General features: G+C 42.6%; 2 gene segments (V, D, J or C); both read right to left on the bottom strand.

Moving 5' to 3' along the window:
• Nucleotides 1–7704: 7704 nt before the first annotated feature.
• Nucleotides 7705–9019, bottom strand: LOC101001238. The segment is given in 2 exon segments: nt 7705–8506; nt 8631–9019. Coding segments are annotated over 2 exon segments (375 nt in total).
• A 9032-nt stretch (nt 9020–18051) lies between these two features.
• On the bottom strand, nt 18052–19698 carry LOC101007150. The segment is given in 2 exon segments: nt 18052–19207; nt 19578–19698. Coding segments are annotated over 2 exon segments (378 nt in total).
• Between the last annotated feature and the right edge of the window lie 954 nt (nt 19699–20652).

Genomic DNA, 20652 nt, shown 5'->3' with positions numbered 1-20652 from the left:
TCCCTCTGGAATAAGACATCTAGTAAAACAGCACGTAATGTCGTGGGAACAGAAAGCAAAAATTTTGCTAGTGGATCACTGGGGTGATAGTGAGTGGTTCCACTTTCACTTCCACCCCTTGATTCCTGGACCTGTCAATCCTGGCTATGGGAGAAACAGCACCGTACATTGGGTGTTGATTCAGAGCCTACAAGGCCTTCTGGAGTACTTTGCCCCAGCTCTGCACAGTATTGTAACTTAGTTGGCCTTGTAACTGTGACTTCAAAAGGCAATTCCACCATTCTATCAATCCAACTGCTTCAGGATGATGGGGAACATGGTAAGAGCAGGGAATTCCGTGAGCATGAGCCCACTGCTGCACTTCTTTCCCTGTAAAGTGAGTACTTGGTCAGAGGCAATACCATGTGGAATAATGTGATGGTGGATAAGGCATTCCATGAGTCTATGAATGGTAGTCTTGGCAGAAGCATTGCGTACAGTTAGGCAATCCATATCCAGAGTAAGTGCCTATTTCAAGTGAGGACAAACCTCTGCCCTTTCCATGATGGAAGAGGTCCATTATGATCAACCTGCCACCAGGTTGCTGGCCGCTCACCCAGGGGAATGGTGCTATACAAAAGGCTCAGTGTTTGTCTTTGCTGCTGCTGGCAAATTGGGCATTCAGCAATGTCCATAGACAGGTTAGCCTTGGTGAGTAGAAATCCACATTGCTGAATCCATGCATAGCCTCCATCCTGCCACCATGGCCACTACGTTCATGGGCTCATTGGGCGATGACAGGGGTGTCTGAGGAAAGAGGTTGAGTGGTATCCACAGAATGGATCATCTTATCCACTTGATTATCAAAATCCTCCTCTGCTGAGGTCACCCGTTGGTGAACACTCACATGGGATACAAATATCTTCACAGTTTTTGACCACTCAGAGAAGTCTATCTACATACCTCTTCCCTAAATATCTTTGTCACCAATCCTCCAGTCATGCTTCTTCCAAGTCCCTCACCATCCAGCCAAACCATTGTCTACAGCCAGTGAATCACTATATAAAAACACATCTGGTCATCTCTCCTTCTATGCAAAGTGCACATCCAGGTGCACTGCTCAGTGTTCTGCCCACTGGGAAAATTTCCCTTCACCGCTGTCCTTCAGGGATGTCCCTGGAAAAAGGCTGTAGCGCTGCAGCTGTCACTTTTAGTGGTGCCTGAATATCGTGCAGAACCATCTATGAACCAGGCCCTAGTCTTCTCATCCTCCCTCAACTGATCATAGGGAGCTCCTCATGAAGCCATCAGTGCAGGCTGTGGGAGAGAAGGCAGAGTGGCAGGAGTAGAGACCATGAGCTACAGCCACTTCCTCGTGTAACTTACTTGTGCCCTCAGGACTTACTCGAGCCCAGTCACATATATACCACTTCCATTTGATGATGGAATACTGCTGTGCATGGCCCACTTTATGGCTAGATGGGTCAGAAAGCACCCACTTCATGATGGGCAGTTCAGGTTGCATGGTGACTTGTTGACCCATAGTCAAATGATCAGTTTCCATCAAAGCCCAGTAACAGGCCAAGAGCTGTCTCTTAAAAGGAGAGTAGTTATCTGCAGAAGATGACAGAGCCTTGTGCCAAAATCCTAGAGGCCCGCACTGTGATTCACATATGGGGGTCTGCCAAAGGCTCAAAATAGCCTCCCTATCTGCCACAGACACCTGAAGCACAAATGGATCTGGTGGGTCACATGTCCCAAGTGGCAGAACGGCTTGCACAGCAGCCTGGACCTGTTACAGAACCTTCTCTTTTTCTGAACCCTAGTGAATATGGGCAACCTTTTGCATCACTTGATAAATGGGCAGGAGTAACACTCAAATGAGGAATGTGTTGCCTCCAAAATCTAAATAGGTCCACTAGGTGTTGAGCCTCTTTCTTGGTTGTAGGAGGGGCCAAATGTGGCAGCTTGTTCTCGACAGACCCCACACCACTGGACTCCTAGAAATTTTACTGAGGTAGAAGATCCCTAAATTTTAGTCAGATTTATTTCCCATCCTCTGTCACACAAATGTCTCACCAGTAAGTCCAGTGTGTTTGCTATTTCTTGCTCAGTGGATCAAACCAGCATAATGTCATTAATGTAATGGACCAGTGTGATACTTTGCGGAAGAAATAAGTGATCAAGTTCTCTTCAAATAACATTATGACACAAAGCCGGAGAGTTGATATGCCCCCGAGGTAGGTCAGTAAAGGCATATTGCTGGTCTTGCCTGCTGAAGGCAACTGGCTTCTGGTGGGCCTTATGGATAGGAATGGATAAAAACTTATTTGCCAAGTCAATGGCTGCATACCAGGTACCAGATGTGTTAATTTGCTCAAGCAATGAAACCACATCTGGTACAGCAGCTGCAATTGGAGTTACCACTTATTTAAGCTTACAATAATCCACAGTCATTCTCCATGATCCCTGTGTCTTCTGCACAGTCCAAATGGGAGAAGTGAATGGGGATATGGTGGGAATCCCCACCCTTGAATCTTTGAAGTCTTTGATATTGGCACTAATCTCCGCAGTCCCTCAAGGGATGTAATATTGTTTTTGATTTACTATCTTTCTAGGTAGAGGCAGCTCTAATGGCTGTACCATTTATAAAACCATAATAGCCTTTCCTACCATAATAGCACTCACTGTACCAGTTAGGAAGTCAATGTGGGGGTTCCGCCAGCTGCTAAGTGTGTCATATCAATTATGCATTCTGGCACTGGGGAAATGACCACAGGATGAGTCAGAGACCCACTGCATCCACTATATTGGACCTCAGCTAAAACTCCATTAATTACCCGACTTCCATAAGCTCCTACTTTAGCTGGAGGACTGCAATGACGTTGTGGGTGGAATCAACGTCAGCTCAGAGCCAGTGTCCCGTAGTCCTGGAAATACCTTATCATTTCCCTTTCCCCAATGCACAGTTACCCTGGTGAAAGGCCAGAGGTCTATTTGGGGGAAGGATGGGAGAAAGATTAACTTCACAAATGGTCAGTAATGTAGTGGGGTCCTTCCTCAAGGGGACTTGGCCTCCCCTTCATTCAAGGTGTTCTGGGTCTGTAAACTGGCTCAAGTCTAGAAATTGATGGAGGGGCCATGAATCTCTGTTTTTATAATTCCAATTAGTCTTTTGTCTGTTTGACCTGGAATTTTCTCCTTATATAAATTAAGTAGGAATGCATTAGATTTCCTATCAATTTCACTTCTAGGAACACCATGATTAATTAGCCAATGCCAGAGCTCTACCTGAGTCAGACTATTCTGATTGCTGCTTTATCTCTTCTGTCCATTACAGTAGGTATGCCCACCGTGCCTTTGAGGGTTGAGTGCCACCACTTGGCCCCTGCCACTTCAGGGTCCAATTATTCCCAATTGTATTTAAATTTTGTAATTGAGTGACTGCAATTCTCACCGTTAGATCTGACATACAGAGAAGAGCCTTTACAGGGCTCTTCAAAGATGCAGGTGCTTCCCTCGCAAATCGAATAGATTTGCAAAGCGTTTGTCAAGGGTACTAAGTATAGAGTCACTAAACTCCTTGCCTCTCATCAATGATGATTCAGGAGTGTCAAATGCATTTATTTTCTATAACTCTCTAAACAGTTCATGTCAAGGACTATCATTGTTCTCCATACTATTAAAAGTACAATCCCTAGCATTTTGGGGTTTAATTCTATTAAGCAGCCAACTCTAGAAACCCCACAACCAACGAAACTCCAGAAACCCCAAAACTAACGAAAGAACTGCATTCTTAATATTCTGTTCGTGTAGAACCACTCCTAGTACCAAAATCTGTATTAGTGAGGATTCTTTAGAGGGACAGAATAATAGGATATATATATACACACACATATATATATATGACATATATATGTAAGTTAATACATAATATAATCAATACATAATAAATTCATATTATATATGTGAGTTTACATATAATTCATAATATATATGGATTTATATATAATTCATATATATTAGTTTATATATAACTCATATGTATGAGTTTATTACTTATTAACTTACAGGATCACAAGGCCCCACAATAGGCTGTCTGCAGGTTTGAGGAGCAAGGAGAGCCAGTTTGAGTCTCAAAATTGAAGAACTTGTAGTCCAATGTTTGAGGGCAAGAAGTATCCAGCACAGGAGAAAGATGTAGAAAGGCTAGGCCAGCCTCACTTTTTCACCTTTTTCTGCCTGCTTTATGTTCATTGGCAGCTGATTAGATGATGCCCACCAGATTATTCGGGGGGTCTGCCTTCCCCAGCCTACTGACTCAAATAATAATCTCCTTTGGCAACACCCTGAGAGACACAGAAAGGAACAGTACTTGCATCCTTCAATCTAATCAAGTTGACACTGTATCAACTATCACAGGATTGCAGGCCTGAGCCATCATACACAGCCTTATTGTATATTTCATACAATTTCCTGATTTTCCCATTTTATCTACAACTTAATATAAAGACCCCAAACATGCTGGTAATAGTTGAAACCACATTCAAACATATTCTGGGTTAAATCATAACTGGAAAAATTTTAGGCCTTGTGGAGAGTCACCTTACTTGCCTGTCAGTTGTCAATTCCTCATCATTACTGTCACTCCTAGGAGCACGTTTTCCAAAACCCATTTTCTCTCCATGGTTTCTTTAGAGTTGTTCAACAAGAGGCCCTCCCATGAGACTGGAAAGTCAGAGGGGTGGATTCATATACACTGATACCTGAAGTAAAACACATGGAGTTACCGATCCCACAGAAATGCAAACTATCATCAGAAAATACTATAAACACTTCTACGCAAATAAACTGGAAAATCTAGAAGAAACTGATACATTCCTGGACACATACACCCTCCCAAGACTAAACCAGGAACAAGTTGAATCTCTGAATAGACCTATTACTGGTTCTGAAATTGAGGCAATTATTAATTGCTTATCAACTAAAAAAAAGTCCAGGACCAGATGGATTCACAGCCAAATTCTACCAGAGGTACAAAGAGCAGCTTGTACCATTCCTTCTGAAACTATTCCGGTCAACAGAAGAAGAAGGAATCCTCCCTAACTCACTTCATGAGGCCAGCATCATCCTGAAATCAAAGCCTGGCAGAGACATAATAAAAAAGAGAATTTTAGGCCAATATCCGTAATGAACATCAATGCAAAAGTCCTCAGTAAAGTACTGACAAATCAAATCCAGTAGCACATCAAAAAGCTTATCCACCACGATCAAGTGGACTTCATCCCTGGGATGCAAGGCTGGTTCAATATACACAAATCTATAAATGTAATAAATCACATAAACAGAACCAATGACAAAAACCACATGATTATCTCAATAGATGCAGAAAAGGCCTCCAACAAAATTCAACAGCCTTTCATGCTAAAACTCTCAATAAACTAGGTATCATTAGAATGTATTTCAACATGATAAGAGCTATTTATGACAAACCCACAGCCAGTATCATACTGAATGTGCAAAAACTGGAAGCATTCCCTTTGAAAACCGGCACAATACAAGGATGTCCTCTCTCACCACTCCTATTCGACATAGTATTGGAAGTTCTGGCCAGGGCAATCAGGCAAGAGAAAGCAATAAAGTGAATTCAAATAGGAAAAGAAGGAGTCAAATTGTCTCTGTTTGCAGATGACATGATTGTATATTTAGAAAATCTCATCATCTCAGCTCCAAATCTCCTTAAGCACTTCAGCAAAGTCTCAGGATAAAAAACCAGTGTGCAAACATCACAAGTATTCCTATACACAAATAACAGACAAACAGAGAGCCAAATCATGAGTGAACTCTCATTCACAATTGCTACTAAGAGAATAAAATACCTAGGAATACAACTTAAAAAGGATACGAAAAACCTCTTCAAGGAGAACTACAAACCACTGCTCAAGGAAATATGAGAGGACACAAACAAATGGAAAAACATTCCATGTTCATGGATAGGAAGAATCAATATCATGAAAATGGCCTTACTGCCCAAAGTAATTTACAGATTCAATGCTATCCCCATTAAGCAACAACTGACTTTCTTCAGAGAATTGGAAAAAAATACTTTAAACTTCATATGGAACCAAAAAAGAGCCCATATAGCCAAGACAATCCTGTGCAAAAAGAACAAAGCTGGAGGCATCATGTTACCCGACTTCAAACTTTACTACAAGTCTACAGTAACCAAAACAGCATAGTACTAGTACCAAAACAGATATGTAGACCAATGGAACAGAATGGAGGCCTCAGAAATAACACCACACACCTACCACCATCTGATCTTTGACAAACCTGACACACACAAGCAATGGGGAAAAAATTCCCTATTTAATAAATGGTGTCGGGAAAATTGGCTAGCCATATGCAGAAAACTGAAACTAGACCCCTTCCTTACACCTTATACAAAAATCAACTCAAGATGGATGAAAGACTTAAAGTAAGACCTAGCATCATAAAAACCCTAGAAGAAAATCTAGGCATTACCATTCAGGACATAGGCATGGTCAAAGACTTCATGTCTAAAACACCAAAAGCAATGGCAACAAAAGCCAAAATTGACAAATGGGATCTAATTAAGCTAAAGAGCTGCACAGCAAAAGAAACTGACATCAGAGTGAACAGGCAACCTACAGAATGGGAGAAAATTTTTGCAATCTATCCATCTGACAAAGGACTAATATCCAGAACCTACAAAGAACTCAAACAAATTTACAAAAAAAAAGCGAACAACCCCATCAAAAATTGGGCAAAGGATATAAACAGACACTTTTTAAAAGAAGACATTTATGCGGACAACAAACATATGAAAAAATCCTTATCATCACTGGTCATTAGAGAAATGCAAATCAAAACCACAATGAGATACCATCTCACGCCAGTTAGAATGGTGATCATTAAAAAGTCAGGAACCAACAGATGCTGGAGAGGTTATGGAAAAATAGGAATGCTTTTACACTGTTGGTGGGAGTATAAATTAGTTCAACCATTGTGGAAGACAGTGGCTATTCCTCAAGGATCTAGAACTAGAAATACCATTTGACCCAGCAATCCCATTACTGGGCAAATACCCAAAGGATTATAAATCGTTCTACCATAAAGACACATGCACATATATGTTTACTGCAGCACTATTCACAATAGCAAAGACTTGAAACCAACCCAAAGGTCCATCAATGATAGACTGGATTAAGAAAATGTGGCACATATATACCACGGAATACTATGCAGCCATAGAAAAAGGATGAGTTCATGTCCTTTGCAGGGACATGGATGAAGCTGGAAACCATCATTCTCAGCAAACTATCACAAGATCAGAAAACCAAACACCACATGTTCTCACTCACAGGTGGAAGTTGAACAATGAGAACACATGGACACAGGGAGGGGAACATCACACACCAGGGCCTGTTGGGGGTGGGAGGGCTAGGGGGGTTATAACATTAGAAGAAATATCTAATGTAGGTAACAGGTTGATGGGTGCAGCAAACCACCATGGTGCATGTATATCTATGTAACAAAACTGCACGTTCTGCACGTGTAACCCAGAACTTAAAGTATATATATGTGTGTGTGTGTGTGTGTGTGTGTGTGTGTGTGTGTGTGTGTGTGTGTGATGTGGAGAATCACCCCTGGAGAGGTGCTGCAGTCAGCTGAGAGCATCAGCAGCCCAGCCCTGGGCTTCCCAGACAGATCCGAGGATCATCACACGGTACTCAGCACATAACACCAGGGGCAGGTGCACTCTGGCTTCTGGAGGAGCACCTGAGAATCCCCTGTCTCTGGTACCTGCTTCATGAATAACATGCCATAGGCTTTGGAAAGACTGTGGTTTAGACTCTAATTTATTCAGCTTGAACAATTTCTCCTTGAAATACTGAGAATGGCTTCTCTTTTGCTGGACAAATTTCAATTATCCCATAACACACACTCCTCAGGTGGACTTATCTCTCTTCTTTATTCTTCCAGGACAGGCATTGTCACGTCTTTTCTGCTGGGGATGAGGATGAAGGAGGCTTAGGGTTCAGAGGAGCCTCCCTGGTCCCCTCTACAAAAATCTCGCAATGATTTTCAAAGCCTGAGTTTGAGAAATGCCTTCAGCAGATAGAGCCACCAGGAGGAGCATCTGGGGTGGCTCAGTTTCACACGTCTGCTTCCTTGGGGGTTTATGATCAGGTGTGTAACACTGTGGTAGGGTAACTATAACCATGTTGACAGAAATAAGTTGCAACATCTTCAGACTGCAGGCTGCTGATGGTGAGAGTGAAATCTGTCCCAGATCCACTGCCACTGAACCGAGAGGGAATCCCACTTTGCAAACTGGATGCCTCACAGATCAGGAGCTTAGGAGTTTTCCCTGGTTTCTGCTGATACCAGGCTAAATTATTGTTAATGCTCTGACTCACACGGCAAGTGGTGGTGACTCTGTCTCCTACAGTTGCAGATGGGGAGGAAGGAGACTGGGTCATCTGGATGGCACATCTGGCACCTGAGATTGAAAACATAAAAACAAATATTCATACTATTAATAATGTTATCAGAGGACTTACCTGAAGTTGCAGACCCTACTGAGCACACTGACTGAGTATATTGTTAGTGTTCTCCTTCTTTACCTGTGAGCCAGAGCAACAGGAGCTCCAGGAGCTGAGCGGGGGCCCTCATGTCCATCATGTCTTGACGGAGACTGATTCCTGCACAGGGTGTGACCAGCTTATAAAAAAGTCTTCAGGGCAGGAGGCTGTGCTCTGGGAACATGCAAATCAGCAGGGGATGGGGCAGGCTGGGCACAGCTGCAGGGCTGACCCATCTCAGTAACTCAGCACAGGGCCAGTGTCCCCAGGCTCACCAAGTCAGACAGGGCAGCGTAGATTTACCTTCACAGAATACATTTCTCTTTGGTGGCCATACATATTTTTCAATACGAAATACAAACATTTTCAATACAAAAATATGTTACAGAACATATTTTTGGATTGAATTTTCAAAATTTTAAATGAACCTAAGACTAGATTAAATACTGTATTTTAAACTTGTATTAGGAGTGTGTAGGAAAGCCACATTTTGGGGAGAAAATTCATAATAAAGTTGTAGAATGTGGGGCTGTCAGTACTTTCAGTTACTCTCAAAGGAATTTGATGAGTGTAAAAGTATTTAGTGCGATACTAACAATGTCTCTATCAGTGTGAAAATGTTTGCTTTCTGAAATGAAAATAAAAAGACTTTATCAGAAGTGTGTTTAATAAATTTAGTAGAATTTACTAGTAAACTTAAGCTACTGTTCTTAGCATAATAAGGAAAAGCAATTCACTGAACATGCCCAAAGATGATACCTCTGCCATGCATAGATCTCCATTATCCAGAGCTATGGGTCTTTTTAATGCCCAGGGACTAAATGGTCTGCCCCTTATTCTTGGTGTGAGAATCCCTATATTCTATACCCATTCCTGCTTTTCGTATGATTTCTTATGGTTCACCAGCATGGAGGGCCGACTAGTGATGCCAGGTCTGATTATTTCAACTAAATTCTCTGTTTCACTCACTAACTATAGGAGCCTGGATTAGGATCAACTTGAAGCCCTCTATCAACCTGGGCACAAATAATCCATTGCTTCTAAGTAGGATGAGAAAGGCCACATCCCCTGGGTAATGCTCCGAGCTGCTCTCCCCACCAGCCTATTCCTGGGGTCTTAGGTGCATTTGCCCTAGAGTCTGGCTTTCTGAAGAGCAGGTGATGGGGAGGCCCTGGGGAAGGTCCAGGTCAGTGAACCCTCTCTCCTTAGTGAGGGCGGCTGCTGTCCAGTGCATGTTCTTGCCATGCACCGTCAGTAACCATTTCCTGTTTTACTCTTTAGCAGTGAGTGAGGACATCATCCTGCCCCAGATGCCGGCCTCCCTGTCTCACATCAATTTAGAGAGAGTCTCCATCTTCTGCCAAGACACTGCTCATGTAGATGAAAAAGTATTTTGAGTCCAGATAAACCTGAAGCGCGGATTTGAACCTCATTACCTCACACAGCTGCCTTTGCCCAGGGTGTGTCAGCCTGGTTCAGCAGCAGGGGACGTGGAGCCAACTACATCAGTATCAGTGGACCGAAGCCCAGGACCTCCAGGGAGTATTTCTCATGCACAACTAGGAGTGGCCAGACCAAGGTAGTGCAGCCTGTGCACAAACCTCCTGCTGCTTTTCCAGGGGACTGGATTTCAGGGAAATGGCGACTGAACAGTCTGCCAGGATCCAGATATCCAGATTCAGAGAGATACATCTCTGGATTCAAATGCACTTTTGTCTTTCTGCATAATTTTAGCAGTCATTGTTACTACACCTTGGTGATTCTACTCATTATACTTAGCTGACTCTCTATGGCCCTTTCTGCTCCTCACTGCTCTCTCTGAACCTGGAGAAGGGAGCTCAGCCTGCATGACCTCATTGCATGAAATTAGCAATCCCTGGGATGGCTATCAATCAGTGATCACACGGGAGGTGTATACATACCCCAGCTCCCTCACCTCTCAGGTGGAATAACAGAGGCATTTTTTCTGTGTTTCTATGTGGGCTTGAGATCTCATCATCCTCAGAAGTGGCTCCTTGCTGAGGTAGCTTTCACGGTCCCTCCTCTCTTCCCTCGCTCACTTACTTCTTTCCTGCACTTTGTAAATACACTGCCCGCATGGAAGTCTTTGTCATCCTTCTCACTTGGGGGACCCAATCTAAGGGACTGGAAATATCCTCATTCTTGGAGGATATCTTTGGTTTAAATTATTGCCACTTCTCATGTATTAAAGCACAGGGAAATTCAGAAAAATTAAGACATATTTAAATTATCTTTGCCAGTCTTTCTTAGATTTGACTTTAGCAGAGATTCGTTTTTTTTTTTTTGAGGTCACAAAATCAAAGAAGCCTTCCACCAATGGCTGTACACCATGGAGTCCACTTAGAGCAGAGAATCAGAATCCCCAGAATTTGACATCCACACATAAGAGAGTCCTAGAGTCTCAGGTTTTTTTCTAGGTCTATTGCCTCATAAATCTGCCTTGTGATATTTTTATTCTACCTTAAGGGAAGACCATTGTGGGGATGATGAGAGTTGTTTGTGGAATTAATAATACACCCTCTAAACACAACATTGTCCTAATATCTGGAATCTATGATTATTACTTATGAATATGTCAAAAATAACTTGGCAGACATGGTTAAGAATTTTGAGGTCAGGAGAGTATCCTGAACTATCTGGGTGAGACCATAATCACAGGGGTCCTTATAAAAGGGAGGGAGAAGGGTCACAGCCAGAGAGGAGCTGGGACAATGGAGAGCAATAAGGAGTGATGGAGGAAGGGACCATGGAGCCAGGAATGTGGGAACATCAGAGAGATGGAAAGCTGGATATTGGATTCTCTCTCTTGAAACCCCCAGAATGAATAGAGCCCTATTTCTACGGGATTTTATTTCATTGAGACTTCTGACCTCCAGAAATGTAAGATAATACACTTGTGTCATGTAGAGCCAGTAAGGTTCTGGTACTTTGATACAGCAGCAACAGGAAACCAACGCTAGGGGAAACGGTGTGTTTTAGTTCCCTGAGTGTATCACTATTGTCTGTTGTTCCAAATAGTTCTATGTTGTTGTTATTTGCTGTCAATTTCAACAAGAGACACAAAACAATTTTTCGTTTTATTTATTATTTTTAATTTTAATTTTATTTTATTTTTTTAATGCAGAGAGCTAGCACCAGAATTCTTCTTATGTAGAAAGACTCGTGAGTAACTCTCTGGGTTAGGTCTTGTACAGTCTTGGTATCTGAGAGCCTGGAGGTCATCTCTTACAGAACATGGAAGAGAAGGGGGCTGCAGGTTTGCTGTTTTGATATTTGGAGGTCAAACTAGATGTAAAAGACACAATCTGAGAAGTAAGGACTGAGTCAGAGACATGGGGATGGCAGAGGAGACAAAATGTAGTCAGGGCCATGCAAGATGTAACCTGCCACAATATCTGAAGGTACTTGGTGTTTGTAAAGGCTTTGAGAAAATTATCCTTTGTAGACAAAACTGTAGAAGGATCTGAGTTTAAGCTGTGTCAGCGTGATGAGGACCAGAGGTCATGGTGAGCTTGCGTTAAGAACTCCATGCTGCACTTCTGGCTTTGTCTCTTCTCTGGTTTTTTAGGTTGTGGGTTCCTCTGTGGAATGAGTGTGGCTCTGTGGAAGGAACATAGTTAAGGTCAGACAGACCTAGGTTCCAAATTCTGCTTCAACAACTGCTGAACAAGTGATTTTTATGCAAATCAGCCATGTGCTCTCATGAACAGTTTCCTCATGTGTGAAATGGGGTACTGAGGATATGAAGGTGCCACCACCTGAGGGTTCCACCAGCTGATGCACCATGAAGTGCACATACATGTATAGATAGACACACACACACACATGAGAAGAGTATCTAATGACCCTTTTATGCATCCTTGAATAACTCAGAATATGTCAGATATTACTAGTCATAAGTCATTTTCATCTAAAATTATCAGTCTTTATCTTGTGACTAACAGATACCTCTCTGTACACTCTAGGTTTCATGTACATTTCTTCAATCACAAAATTTTCCACCAATCTGTTTATGTCTAAGAGATTGCAAACCACCACAGCACATTTACCCTGTATTTTCCCAGAGCCCCATTTGTGTTAGTGTCCTCGGGCTACTGTAACAAGTTCTCAAAAATGTGGTAGCTTCAAACAACAGGATTGGAATCACTCATAGTTCTGGTGAAAGAAATCAGGCACATTCCTCAGCCCCGGGCTCAACACAAACAGGCCCAGTGCAAACACATCCCACCATATATCTCTCAACTTCCTGAGCCCAGTACAAACACATTCCTCAACTCAGAGACTACCATATATCTCAACTTTAGAAAAACACCACCTGGAAAGTCTCCGATAAGGACACAACCGTTCGTGGTTTTACTGAAAGCGCGGGAACCAATAGAAAACTACTAAATGTATAATTTAAAATGTTAACCAATTATAGTGCTGTAACCAAAAGAATTCCCTTGTTCCTCTGTAACTTTACGTATCCTATTTACATCGGGCTATAAAAGGCAAGCACTTGCATTGTTCGGGGCCCTCTTGTATGCTGTGGAATGGAGGGACCAAGTTCGAACTTGCAGTAAAAGATCCTTGCTGCTTGGCTTTGACTCTGGACTCTGGTGGTCTTCTTTGGGGAACATACAGTCTGGGCATTACACTGGAGACCAGAAGTCCAGAATCAGTTTCACTGGGATAAGATCTTGGAGTGGTCGGGTCAAGCTCCTTCAGAAGTTCTAGGGAGGAGTCTGATTTAGCTCTTCCATCTTCTGGTGGCTTCCACTCTCCTTGGCTGTGGACACATCACTACAATCTCTGTCTCTGTGTTCACATTGCCTTCTCCTCTTCAGTCTATGTCAAGTGTCTCTCTACCTCTTTTTTTCTCAGGACATTGTGATCTCATTTAGGGTCCACGTGATTAACCTAAGATCATGGCCCTATTTCAAGCTCCTTAATTTACACCTGAAAAAGCCATTTTCCCAGGTAAGATACATGCATAGGCTCCTTGGAATGAAACCTCATTATTTGGGGATGATACTCAGTACTACACCATTACACAACCAGGTCTCAGTGCTAGTCCTGTACAAATATCACAAGCTTGCTCTCTCACTCTCTCTCTCTCTCTCTCCCCCTCTACATCCTGGCTTCCTCCTTTTCTCAAGGTCGTAAATCTCTTCACTTCCCTCAGTGTATCCAGTGACACCTGTAACCAATAAGTATCTCAGACAAGTCTCAATCAATTTAGAAATCTATTTGGTCAAAGTTAAAGACATATCTGTGAAACAGCCTCAGGATGTCTTGAGAACGTGTGCCCAAGGTGGTCGGGCTACAGCTTGGTTTTACACGTTTTAGGGAGACATAAGATATCAATCAATATGTGTAAGCTGTACATTGGTTTGATATGGAAACGCAGGACAGCCCAAAGGAGGCGGTGTGTTGGGGATTTCCAGGTCATAGGTCAATTAAAAGATTCCATAGGTGGTTGAAAGAGTTTATCTAATGACCTGTGATCAACAGAAAGGAGTTTCTGGGTTAAGAAAAAGAATTGTGGAGCCAAGGTTTTATCACGCAGATGAAGCCTCCAGGCAGCAGGCTTCAGAGAGAATAGATAGTAATTGTTTCTTAGCAGACTTAAAAGGTGCCAGCCTCTTAGTTAAATCTCTCTTGGTCAGGAAAGAGACTTGTAAAGGGGTAGGATTCTCTACAGAATATAGATTTTTCCCACAAGAAACAGTTTTGCAGAGGCATTTAAAAATACATTAAATAAAAATATCTTGGGGAAAATACTTTGATTTCTCATATGTTGGGGTCCGTCCTGCGTACTTCAGCTGAATGATGGATTAATACCGTACTCAAACACCGAGATTTCAGTGAAGGAGCTGACCAAGGAGGCCGGCTACAGAAAGACTTGTAGCAGCCAAGCATGCTGGCTAGCTGCCCCTGCCTCCATGTACTTGGCACAGATTAATGACAAAGGCTTTGAGTCAACACACCTGTGGGTAATTAAGGTGGTTGCCAAGTAGAGAGTAATTACATGGTTGATCAAAGGTTATTCTTAGGAACACATGAGTAAACAAGCTAGTTAGATAAACTCACCTACATTCCTTTGTATCTTCTTCAGTCTATCTAACCAACGATAAAGGGACTAGGCTGCCTACGGCCAGATCTATTACTGAAGTCATGCAAACTCAGGCTTTCCAAGATGGTTTGTGGCTATTACACCTAAAATTTTTCCCACCAGCCTGACTGAACCCCCACACTCCTAGGGCTTGGTATCTGTCAGGATGATATCTTATTGCTACAAAGAATTTGCTTTGTCAGTCTCAAGGTCTCTGTTTTAATATTAAAAGCTGGTCAGTTGTGCCTGAATTTTAAAGGGAGGAGGATATATTAAGGCATATCTGAACATCCATACCCATCATGGATGGTACTTGTATTTTAGGTTGATTTTGGTGTATTTTTGGCTGAGAGGAGGAGTTCATTCAATTGGCTAGGGAGCTTAGAGGTTCATTTTTGGTTTACACACCTGTGTCCACGTAAGAGGCACCCACACAGGAGGGCTTGCACAGAACCTGGCTTGCAGGGCTGCTTACAGACCTGCTCTGTCTCCTGTTGTCATGCACAAGGAAGGACACAGCCAATGACAACCCTCAGTCATATGGGGAGAAGCTGTGTCTGCAGAGGACAGTCATGAGCTGTGATTCTAGAGACCTGTGATTGTCTTCAGGGGCCTGTGGTCTCAGTTTTCATGGGAGTTGTGTGGGCACTGGCTCAAATAGCATCCACCAGGATTCTAACCAGAATATCTCATTCACATAAGGCAGCAGGTGATATGACAGCACAGAGGGACTCTGTGGGGCCAGCTGCATGGAGCACTCTGGGAGAGGCACTGGCACCCGTACTAGATAGAGCTTCTTGCAACTTCCTAAGCACATGGATTTGGATCTCTTACCATCATCTTAAAAGACCATTTATTATTCTGAAGGGAACCACTGTAATTAACTAAGATAACATCTTTAATAGCTAAGAATAAAAAAGTGATTATTTTATTGCTAAAATGATTACAAGAAAACAAACAAACAAAAATAGCATGAAGGAAAAGAGCAACACTAGACTGAGGGCTTTGCATAAGAGGTTGAGACTCAATAGTGAAGCACCTGGGCCATCTTCTGTCAAAGAGAGAAACAATCAGGAAAGGAAATTGTGCAGGAGAGGCAAAATCTTGCTTTGAACAAGAATCCTAACAGGAAACAAGAAGTCTCCTTCCTGAGCATCATGGTGGTGTCGGGAAGATACACATAATCCCCACATTCCATGTCTTACAGTTTTCAGCAATTAGGGCTTCAGCATGAATTTAGAAGGCACCATTCACTTCACAGCAGATGGGGACAGAGTCATGGCAGCGGTGAGAGGCAAGGCTGGGCTTTCAGTCTCAGAGCACAGAGCAGATTCCTCACAACTCCACAGCCTGGTGTCTCCTCCCAGATGTTCCAGGCCATTCTTGCCTTGGGGGCTCCAAGTTTTAATGGGACACTAGCCCTCTTCCTTTCCCAGGGTGTCTAACAACGTGGCTCTCTTTTGTGTATTGTGGGGTTTGTTTGCCATCTAGAGGCTGGTTTCTGGCATAGCAACTTACAGGCTTTTTCTACTTGTGGTAACCAAAATAGATAAATAACTTGATCATAAATGATAAATTGACTTAATGTATAGAATCTGTAAAAAAAAAAAAATAATAATAATAAGGTCAGTTTAAGAGCTTAAAAGGAGTCTGATGAGGTTAAAAAGACAAATTACTTTCGGTGGAGGACAGTTAGAGCAACAGATTTTTTTTTAATCAATGACCTTTTAAAACTAATTATCGAATGGTTAATAAGAACTTGAAATAAGCTGCTAAAATATAATTTCATACTCAAAAATTATTTCTAAGAATCATGTAAATACATTTTCAGGTTAAAACAACCAAAAAATGTGGGTTTATCCACAGGTCCACTCAATGGAAGGTTTCTTGGAGCAAAAATAACATTTATTTCCATTTGCAAGTTCAAGATTTTTGATCTTTAGAAGAAAACAGCTTTCGCTTCACTCTGTTCCACTCATGCTGCTGAGGATGAGCGTGGGGGCAGCGACTGTGAGGAAGGAGGGAAGCTGTGTGCTAAGGGTGGTTATGCCTCCTGCCCACCTGAGTGACCTCATGGAGTAGGTCACCAACACCACCAAGGACACCTGCCTACCTCTGCACTGCCATGGCACAGACACAGAAACCTTGTCACATTTGGTCAACTGCAACTAGAGGCTTCTTTGTACCAGCCAATTTTGATTCTCCTCATATCTTCTCTCGGGTTTAGGGGATTATTTACCTTTCACCGTTTTGTTTTGAGAGTGTAGCCCTTTGTTACATCAGTATTATATAAGTTGTTTGTTTGTTTGTTTGTTTGTTAAATATATCTAACCATCTTGAATGGGTTGGGACTAATCTCGTGTCTCACAGCAAAGAAGAAATTCAAGGTCCTTAGATGCTGTCAATCACACGAGGGCTAAAGACGACAATAGCATTTCTTAGCTCCAGGTCATACTACTTACAATTTGTGTCCCCCCCGTCACCAACTTTTTTTTTTGTAAGACAGAGTCTTGCTCTGTTGATGAGGCTGGAGTGAAGTGGCATGATCTCAGCTCACTGCAACTTCTGCCTCCTGTGTTCAAACCATTCTCCTGTCTCAGCTTCTGTAACAGCTGGGATTACAGGCACATGCCACCACGTCTGACTGATTTTTGTATTTTTAGTAGAGACAGAGTTTCACCATGTTGGCCAGGCTGGTCTTGAACTCCTGACCTCAGGGAATTCACCTGCCTCAGCCTTCCAAAGTGCTGGGATTACCGCGTGAGCCACCATGCCCCGCCACACTTTGTGTCCTTTAACTGCATTCTGTGTAATGCCTTTTAAGCTCAATGATGCATTTATTGGTATGTTTAAAAAATATACTGTGCCACTTTTATTTTCATTTGAGGGCTCCAGTGTGATTGATATCTATATAAATATTGCCATACAATTTTTAAACCGAACAGAAATGGAACTTTGGAATTTTAATTGCACTTACCATGGTATCGGTTATCTTGGAATAAACAATCATCCCAAGTGACTTTATACCCTTGGCCTGAAGCAGATCTTCTTCTGTTGATTCAGTCATTATTTTGTGTCTATCACATGGTGTTACGACATTTAACTCACAAGACAAATTATGAGGTTCAATATCATTTAGAACACTATATTTTTAAAAATCTATGAAAAGCATAGATGCTCCATGCATTTACAACCGAAATAGAGAATTCAGACTCCTTTTCAGGTAATGAAGTAACTTTGTGAAAAGAATGCATTTCTGTATCCTTTGAAACCTTTTCTTATGAAAATACAATAATAAATTTCTACTTTAAAATAGTACTTAGCCTAAATACTTTCAAAATTTTTAGAATTTGGAAGAGAAATAAAAATCTAACATAATTCTGAATGTTTCCTTTTGAACTTGAAATAAACTTTATATTTTCCATCTTTGAGTTTATGCAGTTTATTTTCAAAGGCCACTTTTGGAATTGTGAAAACCTACTTTTCACTTGCCAAATAATAATTAGGAGTAATCAGTTTTTCACATTAGGATCTCATACCTGCCGTGAGTTTACAAAGTCTATTTGAATAATCCAACATCAAAGATTTTTACTCAGTGTCCTTAGCCATACTCCCCTGCTGACAGCTTGTGCACAGTGCTTTCTCCTGTAAGACACTGGAGAGGAGGGTTTAGTGCGAATCAGAGAGCAGAATTAGGGAGACGGGAGACTATGAGTTCCCCAACATGACTAAGTGCCATCATGTTTGAAATAAACCCCAAGCTGGTCATTTCCCATATATGTTCTACTTGTGTTGTCACTAAACTGCATTCATGGTCTGGTTATTCTGACAGTTGCACATACCTGACAAATGTGGGCAAGACAGGGAGGGTGAGGATGTGAGCTTTCATTCACTCTCCCTTCATCATTGTTGGTTTTCCCAGGGCACATGGCCCCCATGAATTCTCCTCCTCTTTATGCCTTCCCCAGGCTGTGGCAGCTGGTGGGGATTTAACATTTGGGATCTGAGGTGCTATTGAGCTTCTCATGGACCACCGTCCTCAGCAGCAAACCCTGCCCTGACATCTCCAACAGCCTTCTGTTCTGGAGACTCAGAAACTCTGCTCAGCTGCTCCCCCAGACAAGCAGTGCACGTGGGCAGCTGGGCCAACCCAGCAGGGAGGTTTCTGTTCGAGGCTATACCACTGTGGGAGGATACTCTATACTTTGCATGCAGTAATACACCCCAACATCCTCAGCCTCCACCCGGCTGATTTTCAGTGTGAAATCAGTGCCTGACCCACTGCCACTGAACCTGTCAGGGACTCCAGAGGCCCGGTTGGAAAGCATATAGATCAGGAGCTGTGGAGACTGGCCTGGCTTCTGCAGATACCAATCCAAATAGGTGTTTGCATAATCACTATTGAAGAGGCTCTGACTAGACCTGCAGGAGATGGAGGCCGGCTCTCCAGGGGTGACGGGCAGGGAGAGTGGAGTCTGGGTCATCACAATATCCCCACTGGTCCCTGAAATAATAACAGAGAAATGCAAGGTTATATAGATCATTATGAGCAACTTTCAGAATTTCTCTTGTGATATTGATTTACATTAACATTTTTAAAGTTTTGATTTATATCATGAAAAGTAGACTTTCTAAAATAAACCCATTATTTACTAGCCAGCAGGGAACTCTTTATTTTCAAGTTCTGAATCAGAGCACTGGTCATCGTTTCCTGGAGTTGAATCCTGATTACTCATCAGACACACATGAATTCCATTCCCTGGAGCATGGACCATGTGACTCTATCATATTATTGGAATAAACATGTGAAGCTGTGGAGCCCACAGAGCTCACCTCCCACCCAATTCTCCTCCCTCATCTCCTTCAGTCCTTACCAGGGAGCCAGAGCACCAGCAGCCCCAGGAGCTGAGCAGGGAGCCTCATTGTGAGAAGGTGACCTGAGGAGTCCTGATCAGTTAAGGCAAGGTTAGAGCTGAGCTTTTATCTCAGACTCACAAGGGAAGGTCCTCCCTAGGGGACAGTATGCAAATACTAGAAACAGCAGATACCAGACAGCCCATGGTGGGTGCAGTGGTGTGGAAAAGGTTGATGGGACAGGGGGAATGTCTCTTCTGTGAACAATGTGATATAAATTGTCCCTTGGAACAAAACAGAGAGAGATTCAGTCAAGTCTGCCCACAATCAAGGGAAGAAGGATCTGAAGGGGAAAGTTGGGACCTTTTGTAGGGACACATTGTGTAGGGCATGACTGTAAGAAAGCACCAGAACCCTGACCATGTGGAAATGTGTGTCCAGGATGCATCTCTGGGAGGTGAATGCCATCTGACTTGACTTCCTCCCAGTCAATCTAGAGAAGGAAACAGCCCTATCCCCACTAGCACTGTTGGACTGAGAGCCTACAAATAAAAAGTGGCCTGGAGCTGCTTCCAGTTCAAGGGCTGTCTGGTACCTGCTATTACCAGGATAACTGTTCAAGAATGTTCAGCTCAAATACTAGAATCTGCCCTGCCCTGGCACCTGGTAAGTGAACCGCATAAGAGCTCTCTGTCCAAGGGCCTCACAGAGAGAATGACGTGAGCCTCTACATTAAGAGCTAAGAGCCCAGTATAAGGAAAAGGAAAGAGAGACAAAATTTTATGCCTCAGGCAGTGAATATAAAAGTCCTGGTGACCAGTTGTTCAATCTGAGATCTATCCCATCATAATCATCTCACATATACAAGGTTAACCAGAGGGCCTTTTTTTTTTTTTTTTTTTTTTAAGTACAGATGGGGTTTCCCCATGTTGGCCGGGCTGGTCTTGAACTCCTGACCTCAGGATATCTGCCTGCCTTGGCTTTCTAAAGTGCTGGAAATACAGGTGTGAGCCACCGTGCCTGGCCCAGATAACTCTCTTAAGGGAAGAATCTTCTAGGTTAATGATATAGAACAAATAAGAAATAACTTTGCAT

This window comes from Papio anubis, chromosome 14 (genome assembly GCF_008728515.1).
Source record: "Papio anubis isolate 15944 chromosome 14, Panubis1.0, whole genome shotgun sequence".
NCBI lineage: Eukaryota > Metazoa > Chordata > Mammalia > Primates > Cercopithecidae > Papio > Papio anubis.
This window is presented reverse-complemented; position numbering and strand designations above follow the sequence as displayed.